At 40.8% G+C, this 19,136-nt stretch overlaps 1 protein-coding gene across 1 annotated transcript; it reads left to right on the forward strand.

The window, feature by feature from the left end:
• Positions 1-367: 367 nt before the first annotated feature.
• LOC142171717 (uncharacterized) lies at positions 368-1,003 on the forward strand. Its single transcript, XM_075235410.1, has one exon. It carries the CDS (start codon positions 368-370, stop codon positions 1,001-1,003), a length of 636 nt encoding a protein of 211 aa, XP_075091511.1.
• Positions 1,004-19,136: the final 18,133 nt, after the last annotated feature.

Here is a 19,136-nt window from a genome sequence, read left to right on the forward strand (position 1 = left end):
TAGATTGCTCAATATGGTATCAGAGCCTTCCGATTAAGCTCCGGTGACCACTTTTGCTCTCCGGTTCAGTGTTCTTCTTTATTGACGACCTCAATTTCAAAGCTAGGGTTTTTCAACTCAGAGTAAAATGGTGATTGATGAAGCAACGAGTGATGACACAGTACTAAGTCACAATTATCCTTTGTATTTGCGACCTTCGGATTCGCCAGGTGAGCATCTGATTGAATTCAAACTATTAAGCACTGAAAATTACAATTTGTGGTGTCGATCCATGAGAATTGGACTTTTTACGAAGAACAAAATCGGATTCATTGACGGTACTTGTCGCAAGGAGAATTTTAAGAAGGATCTTCATGATTAATGGAAAATGTGCAATGCTTTTATTTTGTCGTGGATTATGAATGCAGTAACGAAAGAGTTGTATAACAGTGTGGTTTATGCATCCTCTGCACAGAATGTGTGGAGGGATTTGAAGGAGAGATTTGATAAAAGGAACATATCGCGGATTTACAATTTACTTCAGGAAATTGCTGCTTTGAAGCAAGGATTATCATATATATCCACTTATTATTCTAAGCTCAAGGATATGTGGGATGAGTATGATGTTATGGCCCCAACTCCATCATGTCCATGTCCAAAATCAAAGGTGTTTCTGGAGCACATTCGACAGCAACGTTTGGTGCAATTTCTGAGTAGACTGAATGAGTCATTTGCCCAGGCAAAGGGTCAAATCATGCTTATGATTCCTACACCTACTATCAATGAGGCCTATGGGATGGTAGTTCAGGATGAGAGTCAACGAGCAAAGACAATGAATATTAATGGCTTGGAGATGGGAGCTGCAACTATGGGATACAACTCAGGACAAGGATTTCCTGGTGGCTACAAGCAGAAAGCTCAGGTATTCTGTGAATATTGCAAACTAAAAGGAAACACTAATGATGTTTGTTACAAGTTGGTAGGTTACCCACATGACTACACGCCAAAGAAGAAATCTTTTTGAAGATACATGGCAGCAGCTCACAATGCACAGGTTAACTATTCCAAAGGATCAACAGACCAAGGAAGTCCTGGAGTAGCAACTACAGGGAACTTCTTCATAGAGGAGCAATATAAACAACTACTTCAGCTGCTCAACCAGAATACAACACATGTTGAAACAGCAGTTCATGCCAAGGTCACAGGTATACCATTGTCACTCTTAAGAAGAGTTAAGTAGGATAGGTGGATTATAGACTCAGGTGCCACTAACCATATGGTGTCTAGTCTGGAGTTTTTCACTGATTTTATGGAGATTCCTAAAGGAGAAGGTAGGAAAGTGCAGTTGCCAACTGGTGAAACTAGTAGGATTACGCACCTAGGATCCTCTAGTATTCTGAATGGTTTACCAATTAAAAATGTCCTATATGTGCCACAGTTTAGGTACAACTTACTATCTGTTTCACAACTTACAAGGGACATTGGATGCTTCATTGCCTTCTTTCCTGCTTGGTGTGTCTTCCAGGACATTTGCAATGGGAAGGTGAAGGGGATTGGTAAGCTGGAGGAAGGAATCTAAGTGTTGGACCTCAAGCACAAGTCACACAGGCCGCCAGTTGGTGTTATCACTTCTACTTTAGTAATGAATAGAATAAGTGGCTCTTTGTGGCATAAAAGATTAGGCCACATTCCTTTAGATGCTTTGAAGAGATTACCAGCATTTCACAATAAGACATTTGTTGATTGTAATGAACATTGCCTAGTATGTACTTTAGCAAAACAGACAGGATTACCTTTTCCTATTAGCAGCAATAGATGTGATATTTTTGGTGACCTTATACATGCAGATTTATGGGGATCCTTTAAGGTTCCAACTTTTGATTGTAAGAGATATTTCCTGACTCTTGTTGATGATTTCAGTAGGTATACATAGATATGACTCATAAACACATAAGATGAATCAGTTGTTGTTTTGAAACACTTTATCTCACTACTAAGAAATAAGTTCTCCACTACTCCTAAAACACTAAGAACAGATAATGGAGGAGAGTTTCTTAACAAGCAGTTGACAGATTTGTTGCATTCTGAGGGGATAGTGCATCAAATCTCCTGTCCATATACTACTCAACAAAATGGAGTTGTTGAAAGAAGGTATAGGTACATTTTGGATACTGCACGAGCTTTGAGATTCCAGGCTGGATTGCCCTTAAAATTCTGGAGTGAGTGTGTTTTAACAGTTGTGTATTTGATTAACAGAGTTCCTTCTACAATTTTGTCTGGTAAATCACCTTTTGAGCTGGTATTTCACTAGAATGTCACCCTAGATCATTTCGGGTTATTTGGCTGCCTGGCTTATGCTACAAATCTTAAAAGACAACACAAATTCTCACCTAGAGCAGTACCAGCTGTATTTTTGGGTTACTCATTGGTGCAAAAGGGTTACAAACTCTATGACTTGCACAACCACCGCCCTTTTGTGAGTATAGATGTTATCTTCAAGGAAACTGTGTTTCCTTTTCTCCAACACATGAACAACCCCATGAAGGATCATAAATTTCCTGTCATAACTCTAGTCTATGATTCTAACTCTAATGACCCTGTTTTGCCTCCACCTCACAAGACACTTCATCACCTGACTTGGAACACCTGGATGATTCTATTGCTTTCACTCCACCACATATTTCACTCACTAATGACCTTCAAGGTAGTTCTACAAAACACACTACTCCAATTCCATTTTCTGATGATCTTCAAGGTAGTCCTGCAAGTCACATTACGCTAATTCCATTCACTGATGCTCTTCCTTAATCTGTTGATGATGACACAACTGCTGATGGGATCAGAAAGTCCACTAAGCCTTCTAGGCCTCTTATATGGATGAATGATTATATAGTTGGGCAGACTTCTGGCAAGAGTAAGCCTTGCAATTATCCTATTGCTAACTCTGTTAGTTATCAAGCATTGAAGGCTGCCTACAGTCAATGCCTTGCAACTTACTCAACAGATATTAAGCCCTCTCAGAAGCATCTAAGGATCCTAAATGGGTGTCTGCAATACAACAAGAGCTTCAATCCTTGGAAGATAATGAAACATAGAGTATACTTTTTTTACCTCCTGGGAAGCACCCTATTTGTTGTAAGTAGTTGTTCAAGATCAAGTATAAAACTAATGGAGAGGTTGAAAGATATAAGGCCCAGCTTGTGGCTAAGGGGTACACACAACAAGAGGGGTTGGATTATACAGATACTTTCTCACCTGTGGCAAAAATGGTCACAGTCAGGACCATCATTGCCCTAGCTGCACATCGTGGTTGGCTTATCTACCAAATGGATGTTCATAATGCCTTCCTTCAGGGTAATATCTTGGAGGAAGTGTACATGACCATTCCTCTTGGTTTCTCTCGTACCACTGCAAGGCGGGGGAGTATCCAGTTTGCAGACTTCACAAGTCCTTATATGGACTCAAGCAAGCCTCCCGGCAATGGAATCTTAAGCTCAAAGATGCCTTGCATAAAATGGGGTTCACATAATTACTCTCTTTTCACTAAAAAGGAAGGCTGTAGTCAAGTGTTTGTTCTCATCTATGTAGATGACTTATTAGTCACTGGTAGTCATGTTCAGTTGATTGATCAGACTAAAGAAGATGTACAGAGATTCTTCAAAATGAAAGACTTAGGAGAGCTGAAATTCTTTCTTGGGATTGAATTTGCAAGATTCTCTAAAGGCATATAGATATATGAGCCAAAGAAAATATGCCTTGGAGTTGATAGCTGAACTTGGTTTAGCAGGATCAAAACCTGCTAGTACTCCTCTAGAAGTTAATCAGAAGTTGACTACTGTGGAATTTGACAAAGCAGTAGCAGGTGTTGCTGATAATGATCATGGTTTAAAAGATGCAAGTGTGTATCAAAGGCTTGTTGGCAGACTGCTATACCTAACAATGACTCGACCAGATATCTCTTATATTGTACAAACACTTAGTCAGTTCATGCATGCTCCTAAACAGTCACATCTAGTTGCTGCCACCAGAGTAGTGAGATATATAAGACTGCTCGAGGCCAAGGTTTGTTGTTGCCAGTAGCAGGAGATGGACAATTATTAACATATTGTGATGTAGATTGGGGTGCATGTTTGCACACAAGAAGGTCTATTACAGGCTATCTAGTGTTCTATGGTGATGCCTTGATTTCTTGGAAGTCAGAGAAGCAAGAAACTGTTGCAAGAAGTTCAGCAAAAGCAGAATTTCGAACCATGGCTTCAGCAGCAGCAGAGATAGTATGGCTGACAGGCTTATTCTGTGAACTAGGCCTTAAGATTAAGAGGCCAGTCAGCAATACAAATAGCAGCCAATCCTATATTCCATGAGCATATAAAACACATAGACATCTTATCAGAGAAAAGGTGAAAGATGGAACTATCAAAACTGTGCATGTCAACACTAAAGAGCAGATTGCAGACATACTAACTAAAGGGCTGGGCAGAACTCAGCATGATCATTTACTTGGTAAGCTAGGAGTGAAGAATCTTTTTCTCCCCTCCAGCTTGAGGGGGAGTATTGAACCAACATAGTATAACACATTAGTTTAGGGGTCAAAGTGTATAAGTGAAAATTTGTAACTTAATTATCTCAAGTCGGTTAGTTGGTTATAACGGTGTATATATAGGCTTTAGATATTAGCCTTTTCTTTTAGACTTAATCATGTACATTTGTAGAGATATGAAAATGACTCCACTTTGAGCGATCTCTCTCACTCTCACTTGTTCTTCTAGAACCTTCCAATTGCTTGCATGTGCATTTTCTTTTCTTCGTAGATTGCTCAATAAAGAGTTTAAATTCTATACACTTTTACATAAAAATATTAACACAATCAGATCACTTGAAAGCATAAGAAATAACTCCTTATAATTATGTCAATTTTTACTTGGAAAAAGATTGTCTAATAGTGTAGATTAAAATACAGTGATAGTGAAGAAAAAGTTACACTTTCAATTTACACAATTTCTTTTTAGATTTGGCTATCTCCTGATGGGTCCGTCCAAGATATAATTTGTGTGTTGTCTAATCCGACCATAAGGATCACAAATTATGCGTGAAACTCAATAGTCCCATGCATTATCCCCTACCACGCAAATATTCACATGCAATATTTGGTATTTCTTGCATGTTCAAGCAAGATCTTTATTGAACCATTACATATATGATTTGCCACAAAATCAACCTTCAAGCTTCAAAAGAAATTGCTGAGGTGAAATCATGATTTAAAATTTAAATTCCGACAAAAACAAAAAAATACTTAATACTTTTGTTCCGGTCTACCTAAGTCTCGATGACTAAAGTTATGATACACGTATAAATTGAATGTAGCAAGTATACAATAGAATAAACGAGATGAGCACAATGATTGGACACCACTAGATTCAAAAAGAAATTGTTGAGGTGACAAATCTTTTTAAGTATTTTAGCCACTAGAGTAACAACTATTTACTATTCCTAGTCTAGTGCTTAGCACTATTCGTCATATCAACATATAATCATGAATGTAGTTTTGTCGACACTACTAAGATTTTAGCCATAACTTATTGCGCAGACAAAAGCATTTAACAACAGAAAACATTTCAAAAGGGAAATTGGTTGCTTCCCTTGTACTAGAGTATTCAGGTCATGAAATGAGACTTCTATTAAATACTATTATTTCACATTCAAACAAATTTCCATCCACATTAGTAGAGTTCCATTTTCTATATGGCAGATCTGGAAAGTTAGAAACGCAGAAACAACATACTTCATCATGCCAATGAATTTTTGTACCTTAAAACATTTCCTCTTCTAAAATATGTTTGTAGATGAAGTGGCATCCTCCAAATATTGGGTCTTATAAACTAAATACTGCCTCCAATTAGCAAAGATGTGGTTAGATGAGAGCAGAGGCAATTTGGCAACTGAGATACGGTGGCCCACTTTGCTTTTACTGCTCGTTATATATTGATTAAAAGATTTAAAACTTAGATAACTTTAATTGCAAAATATTAGAAAGGATTAAAAGAAATTTTGGCTCAAAAGAGAGAAAAAAATTGCAGCACTCAGCATTTGCACCAAATTAAGATTGACATGAGAATAAAACATCAACACGAAAAAGTAAACATAAATATAACAAAGAACACGAAGGAGATAGCCACGTGACTAGGAGGTCACGGGTTCGAGCGGTAGAAACAACATTTTACAGAAATATAGGGTAAGATTGCGTACAATAGACCCTTATGATCCGGCCCTTTTCCGGACCCCGTGCATAACGGCAGCTTAGTGCACCGGGCTGCCCTTTTAAGGAGTTTGCTGATCACGCCCAACTATGCCTTATAAAAAGGACTAAGCGGTCGTTGCAAATATAATCCGGTTTACAAGTCCGGAGTCGAATCCCACAGAGAACTAAGGCTTAACTACAGTTGTTCAATATTGCAAAGAAATACAAGTTCGAATAATTTTCTAGTTATAAAGATTTTATTTTTATTTCTACTAATTAACTAGCAAATATTATAAAGCAGTAAAATTATCAACTAACATGAATGAAATTCTATACAAGACTAAGGAGGTCTAGAGTTGTGATTTCCCATATTGTCGGAATCTTTTCCGCTACGTTTTCTATAAATTTGCCTAAGTCTTCTCTATCGACCATGAGCACTCTAACTGTCGTAATTCTCTCCCGAGTAATTACCACAATTTACTAGACATATTCTCCCGAATTACGCTAGCTGACATTAAGTACAGCTCACTCAGATCGCACCAAGGTTTCGTTATCCCTAATCCCACCTTTAAACCTCTGTATTGATCCCTCATATACGTTTAGGAGTGATGTTGTTCAACAATTACCTAAATATGCACTCTCTCCCGAGTAATACATACTAAATAGGCACAGCTAATTGAGGTACCTTCAATCAACAACAAGAATAATATAGTTGAACAAATAGAGAAAATACTACAACAAATCTATATTAACATAACAAGAAAATCATCCTTCAATAGGTTCCATCAAAACCCTAGATTAGAAAGTTAGCTACTCATACTCATATTAACAATATCCCAAATATTTTATATAATTAAAATACAGAGTAAAAATAAAAAGATGTACAAATAGATGATTCTAACTCCCAAGAGGTGATTCCACCAGCTCTCCTTGCCTCTAGCTTCCCAAAATCGTGGTTGCTGATAGAACCCCTTTGGCTGCTGAAAACCACCATCTTCCAAGTGGTGTTTTAGGTCTATTTATATGTGTAGAAGAAACCCTAAATGTGTGGGTCGGGTCCTAGTTAAAACCCCGAACAAATTAAGTCTTCAAAAACTCGGATTGGACCTGGCGTTAGGCTGGCCTCGCCAGGCTAAAGCTTGGTCCAGCCTGGCCTTAGGCTGGCCTCGCCAGGCTAAAGCCTGGTCTCTCCCTTTCACTATTCTCGAGCACACTTTCAATGTTTAAGTATCTCTTTTGCTCTACTTTCATCTCCAATTCACCTACACATAAAATAGACTCCATTATACACAAATAAAGTGTAATTTATCATTAAATCATGTAAAATACAAGGCACATAATGTACGAAACTATGAAATTATAGCCACACATCATTTGCCAACAAACGATCCTTCTCAAAATAAATTTGAGGTTTTTACTTGGAAAAAGTATCAGATCAGGACTTGGTGCAGAAAAAACAATTTGCATCATATAATTAAAACAACTTCTCCGGCTAGGATCTATATATATATATCTATATATTAATATAAAGGAGGGAGTAGAAGAAAAAATGTGGCATGCCTCTAAAGCCAGCAAATCTATTTTTCTTTTATCTCATTTTTTTGACATTTTTTCCTTTCTTTTTCATTCCACCGAAGCCATATTGAAAGAAGTAAAACTGTATTTTTTTTCTTTTGTTTGTGTATTTAATTGCCAATAAATTTTGAGTATTACTTCCCATTAAACTTTTATCAGTTACTGCCTCAAAATGTAACGTATTTACTTGCCGATTCAAAAAGCTTAGCAGTTTTTTCATTGAGAAGAATATGAGAATTCTGACCCCTTGACTCTCAAAGACTTCCAATCTTCCATGGCGGCTCTATTGCTTGCATTCCCTCTCTCACGTAAGTTTGGAATTGCAAAAACTAGCTTTTGGCATTCCTATCATGGATAAAATCATTCACTTGATCAACAACAATAATGGATTTATTTACTAGACCTATTTTTTCTTTGTTGGATTTATTTTAGTAATAGCTATGCTTACCCGAAAATCGGATGACAATTGAATTTATATGCGGTTCTAAGCATATGTGGTATAATTCGGTACAAATTGAGGAAATATATAAATGAATATCGAAATTAACTGTAAAAGAAATGAATGCAAACTGAATAGATTAATTAGCCCAAGCAATCAAGTTTTATCACCCCAAACTGAATAGAGAGTAACTGATAGAAGAACTAAATGACTAAAATATTAAAATCGGAAGAAAGATAGTATATTGTTTTATGCTCTATGAATCTTAATGAATCCCCCTTACAAATAATCAGACCCCCCTTTATATAATGGGGAGGTCCTATTCTTAATATAATTTTTAAATACAACAAGGAATCCCATGATAGATTAATTAATTGGCCTCTCACTGATATGCGCAGTGATTTTCGCCGAGATTCTTGCCCAATTGCGGATATTCTAACTTTCTATTTTTTGGCTCGATAAGCTTTCCTCGATCGAGGCCGATCGAGGCATCGATCCGTCTCTATTTAGCCCGATCCCGATCTTGACCGGTCTTTATTTTGTTCGACCTTAATCTTGTCTGATCTCGATCTTGACCGGTCTCTATTTTGCTCGACCTCTGGGTCTCGAGCTCGGTAATCTAACTTCGCATCATGGCTTGATTTTACACGAAGTTGAACATTGGTCTATCGTGTTCCAATCTCGATTATTCATACGAAGGGCAAACTCGGTTTTGACAGTATACACATAGTCCCCTCGTTTCTCGAAAAGATGATGAGAAATGATATGAATTTCCGAACTCTGACTCGGTGGGTGACGACATCAGCGAAGAGCCCGATTATGACGTATGTGACAAATGTCCTGTCTGTTCACTTTCCAAGGCATTAAATGCATGTCAGTCATTTGTCGGCCACTACTAGTTTTGAACCGTCATTACCAAGCTATAAGTATTCAAACCCTCATATTTATTCAAAACTTTTCACTCAAAACTTCTTCTCTACTCTTGCATCTTCTTCAAAAAATACTTTTGCTTCACAATTCTCACACCGCATACAACCCTAATTCTCTCTTCCTTTGATCATTAATGGCGAAAACCTCCAAAATATTGTCGCAAAAAGAGGTCGCTTCTTCATCATGACCCGCCGGTGGTGGGGATGTGGCGGAGCCTCACCCTGAGGAATTCGTTCTGGTAGGGTGCTCAACTGTCATCGACTTTAAAGTCAAAAAACTCTCTTCTGTACCGGGCCGATGTGAGCTGATCTCGAGGTACCGTGCACAATCACCGAGAAAATCCTCGACAAAGTAAAAAAGAGTGCAATTGGGGCGAAAAGCATGTGGTAGTCCCATCACCTGAAGAATCAATTACTACCCATGTGGAGGGGTTCTTAAGTGTTTATACTTATCCCTTCACGTTGGGTCCCTTAAACCTTGTTATCGTCGCCTTTTGCAAGAGATATAACGTGACCCTCGGCCAGATCCACCCTTCTTTTTGGAGAATAGTGATTCTCCTTCAATTCTTTTTGAGCAAAATCGAGGGGTGACTTTTCACCCTCGATCACCTCATGCGCCTTTACAGTCCTCGACTCTATCGAGGAGGGCTAATCAAACTTGCTCGCCGAGCCACCAAAGCACCATTCTCGAGCATTTACGAGACTCGTGACCGAGGTTGGATGGGCCGATTCGTTTGAGTTAGAACTTCGGACCTGATCCCTGTTGGTGACATGCCGTTTCCTGAGAAATAGAACATGAATCGTGAGTACTATTCCCCTTCGAATGTTTAATTTTGTGGTTCTATTTTTCATTTTCTTGATCCGCCTTTTTCATGCTTGTTAAAGTTGTGGCTCGGATACCGGAACCGATTCCGGAACTTAAACAATGGATTGAAGGTCTGATGCTGTAGAGATCGTACTCCGAGCGCGCTTGGATGAAACTATCGAAGGGTCGATGGGAGGCCCGTAGTCATGGTAAGTCCTTTTCTTAGATTGTTTATCGTTTGATCCTTTTTTCTTGCTTACCCCCTTTTTTTTTCTTTGTAGGCCTTGGAAAGGACGTTGCCATGAGGGCCACGTCTGGTGACAAAGAGGTCCCTGCTACGAAGCAGGTCAAAGAGAAGAAAAGAAAAGAGGCTCCGAGTTCCCTGGTCTCGAAAACGAAAAAATCGACGAAGAAATCTCGCAAGCCCAAGAGGGGCTCCTGTATTATGCCTCCGGACTCGATCCGCCGATTAAGGGATGAGCCCGAAGAAGGGGAAAAGGAATTAGCCTGTGTGCGGGCTAATGTTGTGGTACAACAATCCTCCGAATCGGCGGAGGCTGATAAGGGAGCTCTGGCCATAATTCTTGAACAAGGAAAAGATGAGGCCATTCCATCCCGAGGTGAGATGGTCGAAGGAGAGACCGGGGGCAAGACTTCTCGGGAAGCAGAAGATATCTCGAGGGACGAGCTCGAGATAATCGACATTACTGGATCCCCTCATATTTTGGATGCTATGATCCGTGAGGGTAACATGTTGGAAAGTCGATCTTACGAGGGTGTTCAGGGGTCGACTGATATTCATGGATTTCTGAATGGGCTCGAGTTCGCTACCTCAGAGGATATTATCGGGTTCGGTGGATTATAGGTATCGAAGAAAGCATCATCGTCGGGCGCTATCGGGTCTTCATCGAGCCCAAAGCTGGTAGACCGATTCCCGACCTCGAGTGCTAATCCCGATCGTAAGCGGAAAATAGTTCTCTCCATCCTGGAGGATGCCCGAATTTTCTCTCCCCTTGTGGGGATTGCTAGTTACCTTCGGTCCTTGATGACCGAAGAGGATCAAGCTGTGATGAACGCGGTAGGAGCCGCTTGTCTTTTCAACGACGCCCAACACGCTCTGAATCGGGTAACCTCAAGAGTATCTCTATTGTTTCTTTTAAACTTAGAATTATAGATAATTCTAACATCATCTTCCTTGCTTGCAAGCTTCGGTGTTGCATCACGAGGCTTTCCTCCAAATTCGGGAGGAGCATGAGGCCGAGGTTCGGAACCTCACTGAGAAGAGTGACACCTACAAACTCCTTAGTGAGAAGCTTCGGGCAGATTTGGCAACGGCTCGGGATGAGCATGCCGAGATAGCTGAGCAGGCATTTCGAGTACTTCACAATAGTGAAGATGAATTGGAGATAACTACTAATGATACAATTTTGCAGGCTCGACAGAGGTTAGAACAAATCGGATGGCTCCAAACACAGGTGGATGCGATACAGGCCGAGGTAGAAGAGATTAAAAAGAACATGAACATTTTAGGAGCTTCAGCATCAATTGGATTGGACCGTTTCTGATAAGGCAAGCTTGGCCGGTGAATTCGCAATGGCCAGATCCGAGATGACCGAGACTAACAAAAGAGCTGATGCTAAAGTGGCCCAGTTTAAGGTCGATTCGGAGGAGAATCAGGTCAAGGCCAAGGGCATGGTTGAACATGCGAAATGGCAGGCTCGAAGGGAAGCTCTTGAGGGGGTCAGTGCCCAGGGCTTCGATATTGTGACCGAAATTGAAAATGCCAAAGTGGAGGAAACCAGGGCCCGAAGGCTGGCCTTCCCTAAGGAAGACTCCGAGAGCAGCTCAAGTGAATCCGAAGATGGAGAAAATCCCGAGGATGGAGATGCAACCTCCAATGAAGAACAAACCACTTAGGACATTAGGTTTCTTGTTTTTCTTTTGCATTTTTTCTGAGGCCGTTTGTTTTTTGCCGTTGTAAATTTAGGCCGATTTGGCCTTTGTAAAAAACTATTATGTATAAATATATGGCTTTTCTTTCCCTTTTGGCTCTCATAATTTTCCTTTGCTTTATTTGTATTTACAAAGGTTGAATATGCCTTAGCAAGAAATAGTAAGATTGTGTTCAAGGGTTCGAAAAAATCTTGCCTTTGTTTCCTTTCTTAAGTTAGAGGTTTTGCTGAGGGTAGTCTTTAGGACCGGTTGTCTGAAGTTTTTACATTTTCGAAGGCCTATTTTTGTTACGGATTTCGAACGTCTTCGAGCTGTGTTAAATCGGTCGTAGCCTTTTAGTTCGGTAGTTACCCATTGGGCTTGTTCTCCCATTTTATCTAGGCTTACCCGAGATATTAGTTCCCGAGTGGGGTGGCCGTGACTTTTATAAATCGGGGCATTGCCTATTAGGTCTTTGCTCCCGGGGTCCGACGGCTTGGGCTGTTTGAGTCGGATGGCATTCCCCGAATGAGGGAGAGATCGTTCGTATTCCGATTAAGTATTGCCCTTAGGCTTGTTTATACTCGGAAGTACGAAGCTCTTTTCAAAGAAAGAAAAAGAAAACAATTCTGCTAATTTTAAGCATAAGATATTTGTAAGGAACATATTTCTCTTTATTCTCGATCGAAACAGGGTCCGAGCAATCTATATGGGCACGATTCGATTTGACTGTTTGACCCTTACAATAAATCCTATTTCTCGAGATCCTCCTTTTATGAAGTTGTTTCCTTTCTAGAGATGATATTCGAAGATAACGCATATCCGAGGGTAGCCCCCCAGTATTTGAGGTTTATTGGAAAGGAACCTCGGATAATGTTGAATGGATCTCCGATGTCGATTCATAATCGAGCTTGATTCTAAGTTAACATGAATCATTATTGCCTCGTTAGAAACCTTGCCGAAAAAATCCATTTGGGATAAAACTCGGTCTGAGGAAAAAAGAGTGCAACACGTGCTTTCTGACCTAAGGACTTCGTGCCGTTAGCTAAAACGTCCGTTGTCGTTTCTTGTCGACCACCTGGATGTGTTAATAAGAAAATAGGAAAGGAATAAAGAAAGGGCGTACCTTAGCAGTAGTACCATTTTAGGCGAGATATGTTCCAATTGCTTGGTAGTTGTTCCCCATTCATTGTTCCGAGCTTGTAAGATCCTTTTCCGGTGACCTCGAGAATTTGGTACGGTCCTTCCCAATTTGGGCTTAATTTTCCTTCATTAGGATCTCGAGTGTTGAGGGTGACTTTTCTTAGCACTAAGTCCCCGACATTAAAATATCGAAGATTAGTTATTCGATTGTAGTATTTCTCGGTTCGTTACTTTTGTGCAGCTAATCGGATGAGGGCAGTTTCACGCCTTTCGTCTAATAGTTCTAGGCTTGTATTCATGGCCTCATTATTTGATTCCTTTGTTGCATATCGGAACCGGATACTCGGCTCTACGACTTCTCAGTATTGAGATTCGATGCCATAAACTAATGATAATGGGGTAGCCCAGTACTGGATTTCGAGGTTGTGCGATATGCCCAAAGAACTTTGGGTAGGATTTCCTTCCACTTTTATTTGGCGTCGGTTAACCTCTTTTTAAGATTTTGGATGATGGTTTTGTTGGTTGATTCGTCTTGCCCGTTCCCGCTAGGATAATAAGGTATCGATAGGATTCTTTTGATCTTATGATCTTCAAGAAATTTGGTTACTTTGCTGCCGATGAATTGTTTCCCATTATCACACACAATCTCGGATGGCATCCCGAATCGACATATGATGTGATTCCAAATGAAGTTGATGAGTTCCTTCTCCCTAACTTTATCGAAACTCTGTGCTTCAACCCACTAAGAAAAATAGTCAGTCATAAACAAAATAAATTAAGCTTTACCTGGTGTCGATGGGAGGGGGCCGACGATGTCCATTTCCCATTTCATAAATGGTCATGGCGATAAGACCGAATGGAGAAGTTCCCCGGGTTGGTAAATCATTGGCGCATGCTTTTGACATTCATCACATTTTCGAACAAACTCTTTCGTATCTTTTTCCATGTTGATCCAGTAATAGCCGGCTCTGATTACCTTTTAAACCAATGATTCAACACCGGAGTGATTTCCGCAAGTGCCTTCGTGAACTTCCCTTAGAACGTACTCGCTGTCTCCCGGTCCCAGACATATTGCTAATGGACCATTGAACGTTCTCCTAAACAAGGTCCCATCTTCGGTCAAAGTGAACCGTGTTTCCTTCGTGCGTAGGGCCCTAGATTCTTTCGGATATGAAGGAAGATTTCCGGTCTTCAAATATTCTATGTACTTATTTCTCCAATCCCAGGCCAAGCTTGTGGAATTTATCTCGGCGTGACCTTCTTCAACTACTGATCTCATGAGTTGCACGACGACCCCTGAATTGAGCTCGTTGTCCTCAATCGATGACCCTAAGTTAGCGAGAGCATCGACCTCAATATTTTGATCTCGAGGCACATATTGCAAAGTCCACTCCTTAAATTGGTGCAGAGTTACTTATAACTTATCTAGGTATCTTTGCATTCGGTCTTCTCTAACTTCGAAGGTTCCGTTAACCTGATTCACTACGAGGAGGGTGTCACATTTGGACTTGATCACCTCCGCTCCAAGACTTTGGCTAGTTCGAGACCTGTATTCATCGCCTCATATTCGGCCTCATTGTTAGTCAATTTCACTATTCTAATAGATTATCTAACCACATTGCATGTGGGTGGTTTTAGTACGATGCCGAGCCCGGACCCTTTTGCATTCGAAGCACCGTCCGTGAAGAGGGTCCAGATTCCTGAGGACGTACCCGAATTTACCAATAGTTCTCTTTCGACCTCAGGTACTAGGGCCGGTGTGAAGTCAGCTACGAAGTCTGCCAAAATTTGAGACATAATTGTTGTTCGGGGTCGATATTCGATATCATACTCGCTGATTTCTATGGCCCATTTGGCCAACCGTCCCGAAAGCTCGGGTTTATGTAAAATATTTCGAAGTGGATAAGTTGTTACAACACATATGGGGTGACATTGAAAGTATGGTTTTAGTTTCCTAGAGGAGCTTATCAAAGAGAGCGCCAATATTTCTAGGTGGGGATATCTAGTTTCAGCCTCACCTAAGGTCCGGCTGACATAATAAATGGGAAATTGCGTACCTCATTCTTCCCGGACTAGGACTCCACTTACCGCTACCTCTGATACTGCCAAATATAAGTAAATTTGTTCTTCCCTTGGTGTGTGAAGCAGTGGCGGGCTCGATAAGTATCGTTTAGGCTCTTCCAAGGCCTGATGGAATTCCGAGGTCCATGTGAAATTATTTTTCTTTTTTAGCAACGAGAAAAATCGGTGGCCTTTATCGGAGAACCTCGAGATGAATCGTCCCAGGACGGCCATGCGCCCAGTAACCTCTATACGGCCTTTACATTGTCTACCACTGTGATGCCATCGATAGATTTGATCTTGTCGGGATTGATCTCGATTCCTCGGTTAGATACCATGAACCTGAGAAATTTGCCTGACCCGACCCTAAATGCACATTTTTCGGGTTTAGCTTCATGTTGTACTTCTTCAATATATTGAAAGTTTCCTTCAAGTGCTTTAAATGGTCCTCTAATCGCAGGGACTTAACTAGCATGTCATCAATGTAAACTTCCATAGATTTTCCTATTTGTTCTTCGAACATCCGATTTACTAGGCATTGATAAGTGGCACCAGCATTTTTTAACCAAATGACATTACATTGTAGCAGTAGGTACCATACTTAGTGATGAACGAGGTCTTTTCTTGATCACCCGGGCTCATTTGTATTTGATTGTACCCGGAATAGGCATCGAGAAAACTGAGGATTTTGTGGTCGGTCGTGGCATCGATCATGCCATCGATGTTAGACAAAGGAAAAGAATCCTTAGGGCATGCTTTATTTAAATCCTTGTAATCTATACACATTCTAAGTTTGTTTCCTTTTTTAGGGACTACTACTATGTTTGATAACCATTCAGGGTATTTTACTTCACGGATGGACCTTATTTTAAGAAGCTTAGTTACCTCGTCTTTGGCGAAATCATGTTTGACCTCGGACTGGGGTCTTCTTTTTTGCTTATAAGCGAAACAATCCATGTTATCTATAAGAAATTGAATGAGCTTTTTCCTGAGCTCGGGATTTGATTAGTGTGATTTGCTCCAATTCTTCGACCGTTGATTTGGTAGCGTCGGAATCATCGGGGACTATGAAGGATCGAGGGATCCCATAATCATCATCTTCGTCAGACTCCTGCTTTTCTAGTTGGGTCGAGGCCGGTGTTTGTGATTGCTATTTGGTCTCTTGTTTTCCCTTCGAATTTGACCCCTTTGTCGATGAGCGTGACGATATCGGAATCACTTCGTCGAGGACAAATATTTCCTTTGCGGCGGGTTGCTCCCCGTAGATTGTTTTGATTCCTTTTGGTGTTGGGAATTTTAGAACCTGATGAAGGGTCGAGGATATTGCTCTCATGTTGTAGATCTATGGTCTCCCGAACAGGGCATTATACCTCATGTCTCCCTCGATCACGTGGAATTTCATTTCTTGGATGGTCCCGGCCACGTTTACTGGCAAAGTTATCTCGCCCTTAGTAGTTTCACATGCCATGTTGAATCCGTTTAGTACTAGGGTCGCGGGCACGACCTGGTCCTGTAGGCCGAGTTACTCTACGACCCTCAATCGAATGATGTTGGCCGAACTGCCTGGATAAATTAACACACGCTTAACTTGAGTTTTATTCATGAGTATAGATATTACTAGTGCATCATTATAGGGTTGCATGATTCCTTCTGTGTCTTCGTCATTGAAGGACAAGGTTCCTTTCGGTATGTAATCATGAGCCCGAGATCGCTTCTCCCTTACGATCGAGACCTTAGTGCGTTTAAACACTGGTCCTTGGGGAACATCGATCCCTCCAATAATCATGTGACTAATGTGTTGTGATTCTTCTTGCTCGTTGTTTCTATTGAACTCTCTGCTTTTGAAGTGATTCTTGGCCCGATCACTTAAAAACTCCCGAAGGTTCCCTTCATTGAATAACCGGGCTACTTCTTCACTCAACTACATGCAATCTTCCGTTCTGTAGCCATGGGTGCCATGATACTTGCATACTTGATTGGGATTTCTTTGGGCTGGATCGGTCTGCAGAGGTCAAGGCCATTTAGTATCTTTGATGCGTCCGATAGCCGATATGATGGTGGATGCATCAATATTGAAGTTATACTCTAACAATCGCGGTGCTTCCTTAGGACCGGTGTGTCTATAAAACCATTCTTGTTGATCAGCCCTCTAGAGCCTTGGCCTCGATCGCTTCTTCTCTCACCTCGTATGGAGTTGAGCCTATGTCTGTTACCCCTACGATCTCTATTATATGGCTGGTATCGATCCCTGCTCTTCCTCGGTTCTCGATCGATGTCTCTTTTGGTAGCGGAACTAGAAGAAGCCCCCAGTTAGTCATCTTCGATTCTAATCTTTGATTGATATCGATTATGTATATTGGCCCAGGTAACAGCCGGGTACTCAATCAAGTTCTGCTTCAACTGCTGTGAAGCCACTGAGCTTCGTTCATTTAGTCCTTGGGTGAAAGCTTGAACGGCCCAATCGCCTGTGACCGGCGGTAGATCCATTCGTTCCATTTGGAAACAAGATACAAACTCTCTTAGCATCTCGTTCTCTTTTTGCTTTACCTTGAAAAGGTCCAAATTCCTAGTCTCAGCCTTTATGGCTCCGGTGTGAGCTTTTACAAAAGAATCTGCAAGCATGGAAAAAGAATAGATAGAGTTAGGTAGTAAATTATGATACCATATCATTGCTCCATTTGACAGGGTTTTCCCGAATTTCTTTAGCAATACTGATTCGATCTCGTCGTCCTCTAGATCATTCCCTTTAATGGCACACGTGTAAGAGGTGACATGCTCGTTGGGGTCGGTCGTTCCATTATACTTAGGGCATGCAGAACTTCTTGGGGATCGGTTTGGGAGCTGCGCTCGGGGGGGAAGGCTTTTCTACAAACTTTTTGGAATCCAAATCCTTCAATATTGGTAGTGCCCCCGGGATCTGATCAACCCTGGAGTTATAAGTTTCTAATTTCTTGTCGTTTGCTTCAATCCTCTTTTCCCCTGATTCTATCTGCTTTGTCAGTTCCCCAAACATCTTTATAATTTCGGGGTTAGTCCCCGATTCTTGTTCATTTGACCTTACCACAGCTGGCCCCGTTCTGTGGGTGACTTCTTGGGGCGGATCGGGCTCGGCCCCGCTCGGTACCTGGGTTTGGCTCTGCAACTGAGCTATCGCCACTTGTTGAGCTTGCAGCATTTCGAAGATCATACGCGTTGATCCCGTCTTCCCCAATTTTTTGGGTATTTCGAACTGCAGATCGGATTCCACCATAAATACTATTTTCGGGACCGGAATGTTGGTTCGCTTCGATGGCCACATGCAAATTAACATCAATCGGATCTACAGCCTGAGTTTCAACGGGGTCAGCGGGTGTCCTTCTATCCTGGGGCGTCTCGTTGTTATTCTCCCCTTGATGTCCAGATTCGTTGTCGATATGTAGGGGTATTAATTGAGAGTTCGTCATTTTTAGCCTGAAATCAAAGATACTTTCGAGAGCAAATGTAAAATAGTGTTTTTACAGAAATTTGTATCAAATAACCACTATTATCCTTAGCCCCACGGTGGGCGGTCAAACTGTTTACCCGAAAAATGGATGACAATTGAATTTATACGTGGTTCTAAGGATATGTGGTATAATTCGGTACAAATTGAGGAAATATATAAATGAATATCAAAATTAACTGTAAAAGAAATGAATGCAAACTAAATGGATTAATTAGCCCAAACCTTCAAGTTTTATCACCCCCAAACTGAATAGAGAGTAACTGATAGAAGAACTAAATGACTAAAATATTAAAATTGGAAGAAAAATAGTATATTGCTTTATGCTCTATGAATCTGAATGAATCCCTCTTACAAACAATCAGACCCCCCTTTATATAGTGGAGAGGTCATATTCTTAATGTAATTTTTAAATACAGCAAGGAATCCCATAATTAGATTAATTAATTGGCCTCTCATTGATATGCGCCGTGATTTTCGTCGAGATTCTTGCCCAATTGCGGATATTCCGGCTTTCTGTTTTTTGGCTCGATAAGCTTTCCTCGATCGAGGCC

Source organism: Nicotiana tabacum, chromosome 17, assembly GCF_000715075.1.
Source record: "Nicotiana tabacum cultivar K326 chromosome 17, ASM71507v2, whole genome shotgun sequence".
NCBI lineage: Eukaryota > Viridiplantae > Streptophyta > Magnoliopsida > Solanales > Solanaceae > Nicotiana > Nicotiana tabacum.

Excerpts from the sequence above, each read along its gene's own strand:
- LOC142171717 (XM_075235410.1), top strand. The coding sequence starts at position 368 with ATGTGCAATGCTTTTATTTTGTCGTGGATTATGAATGCAGTAACGAAA.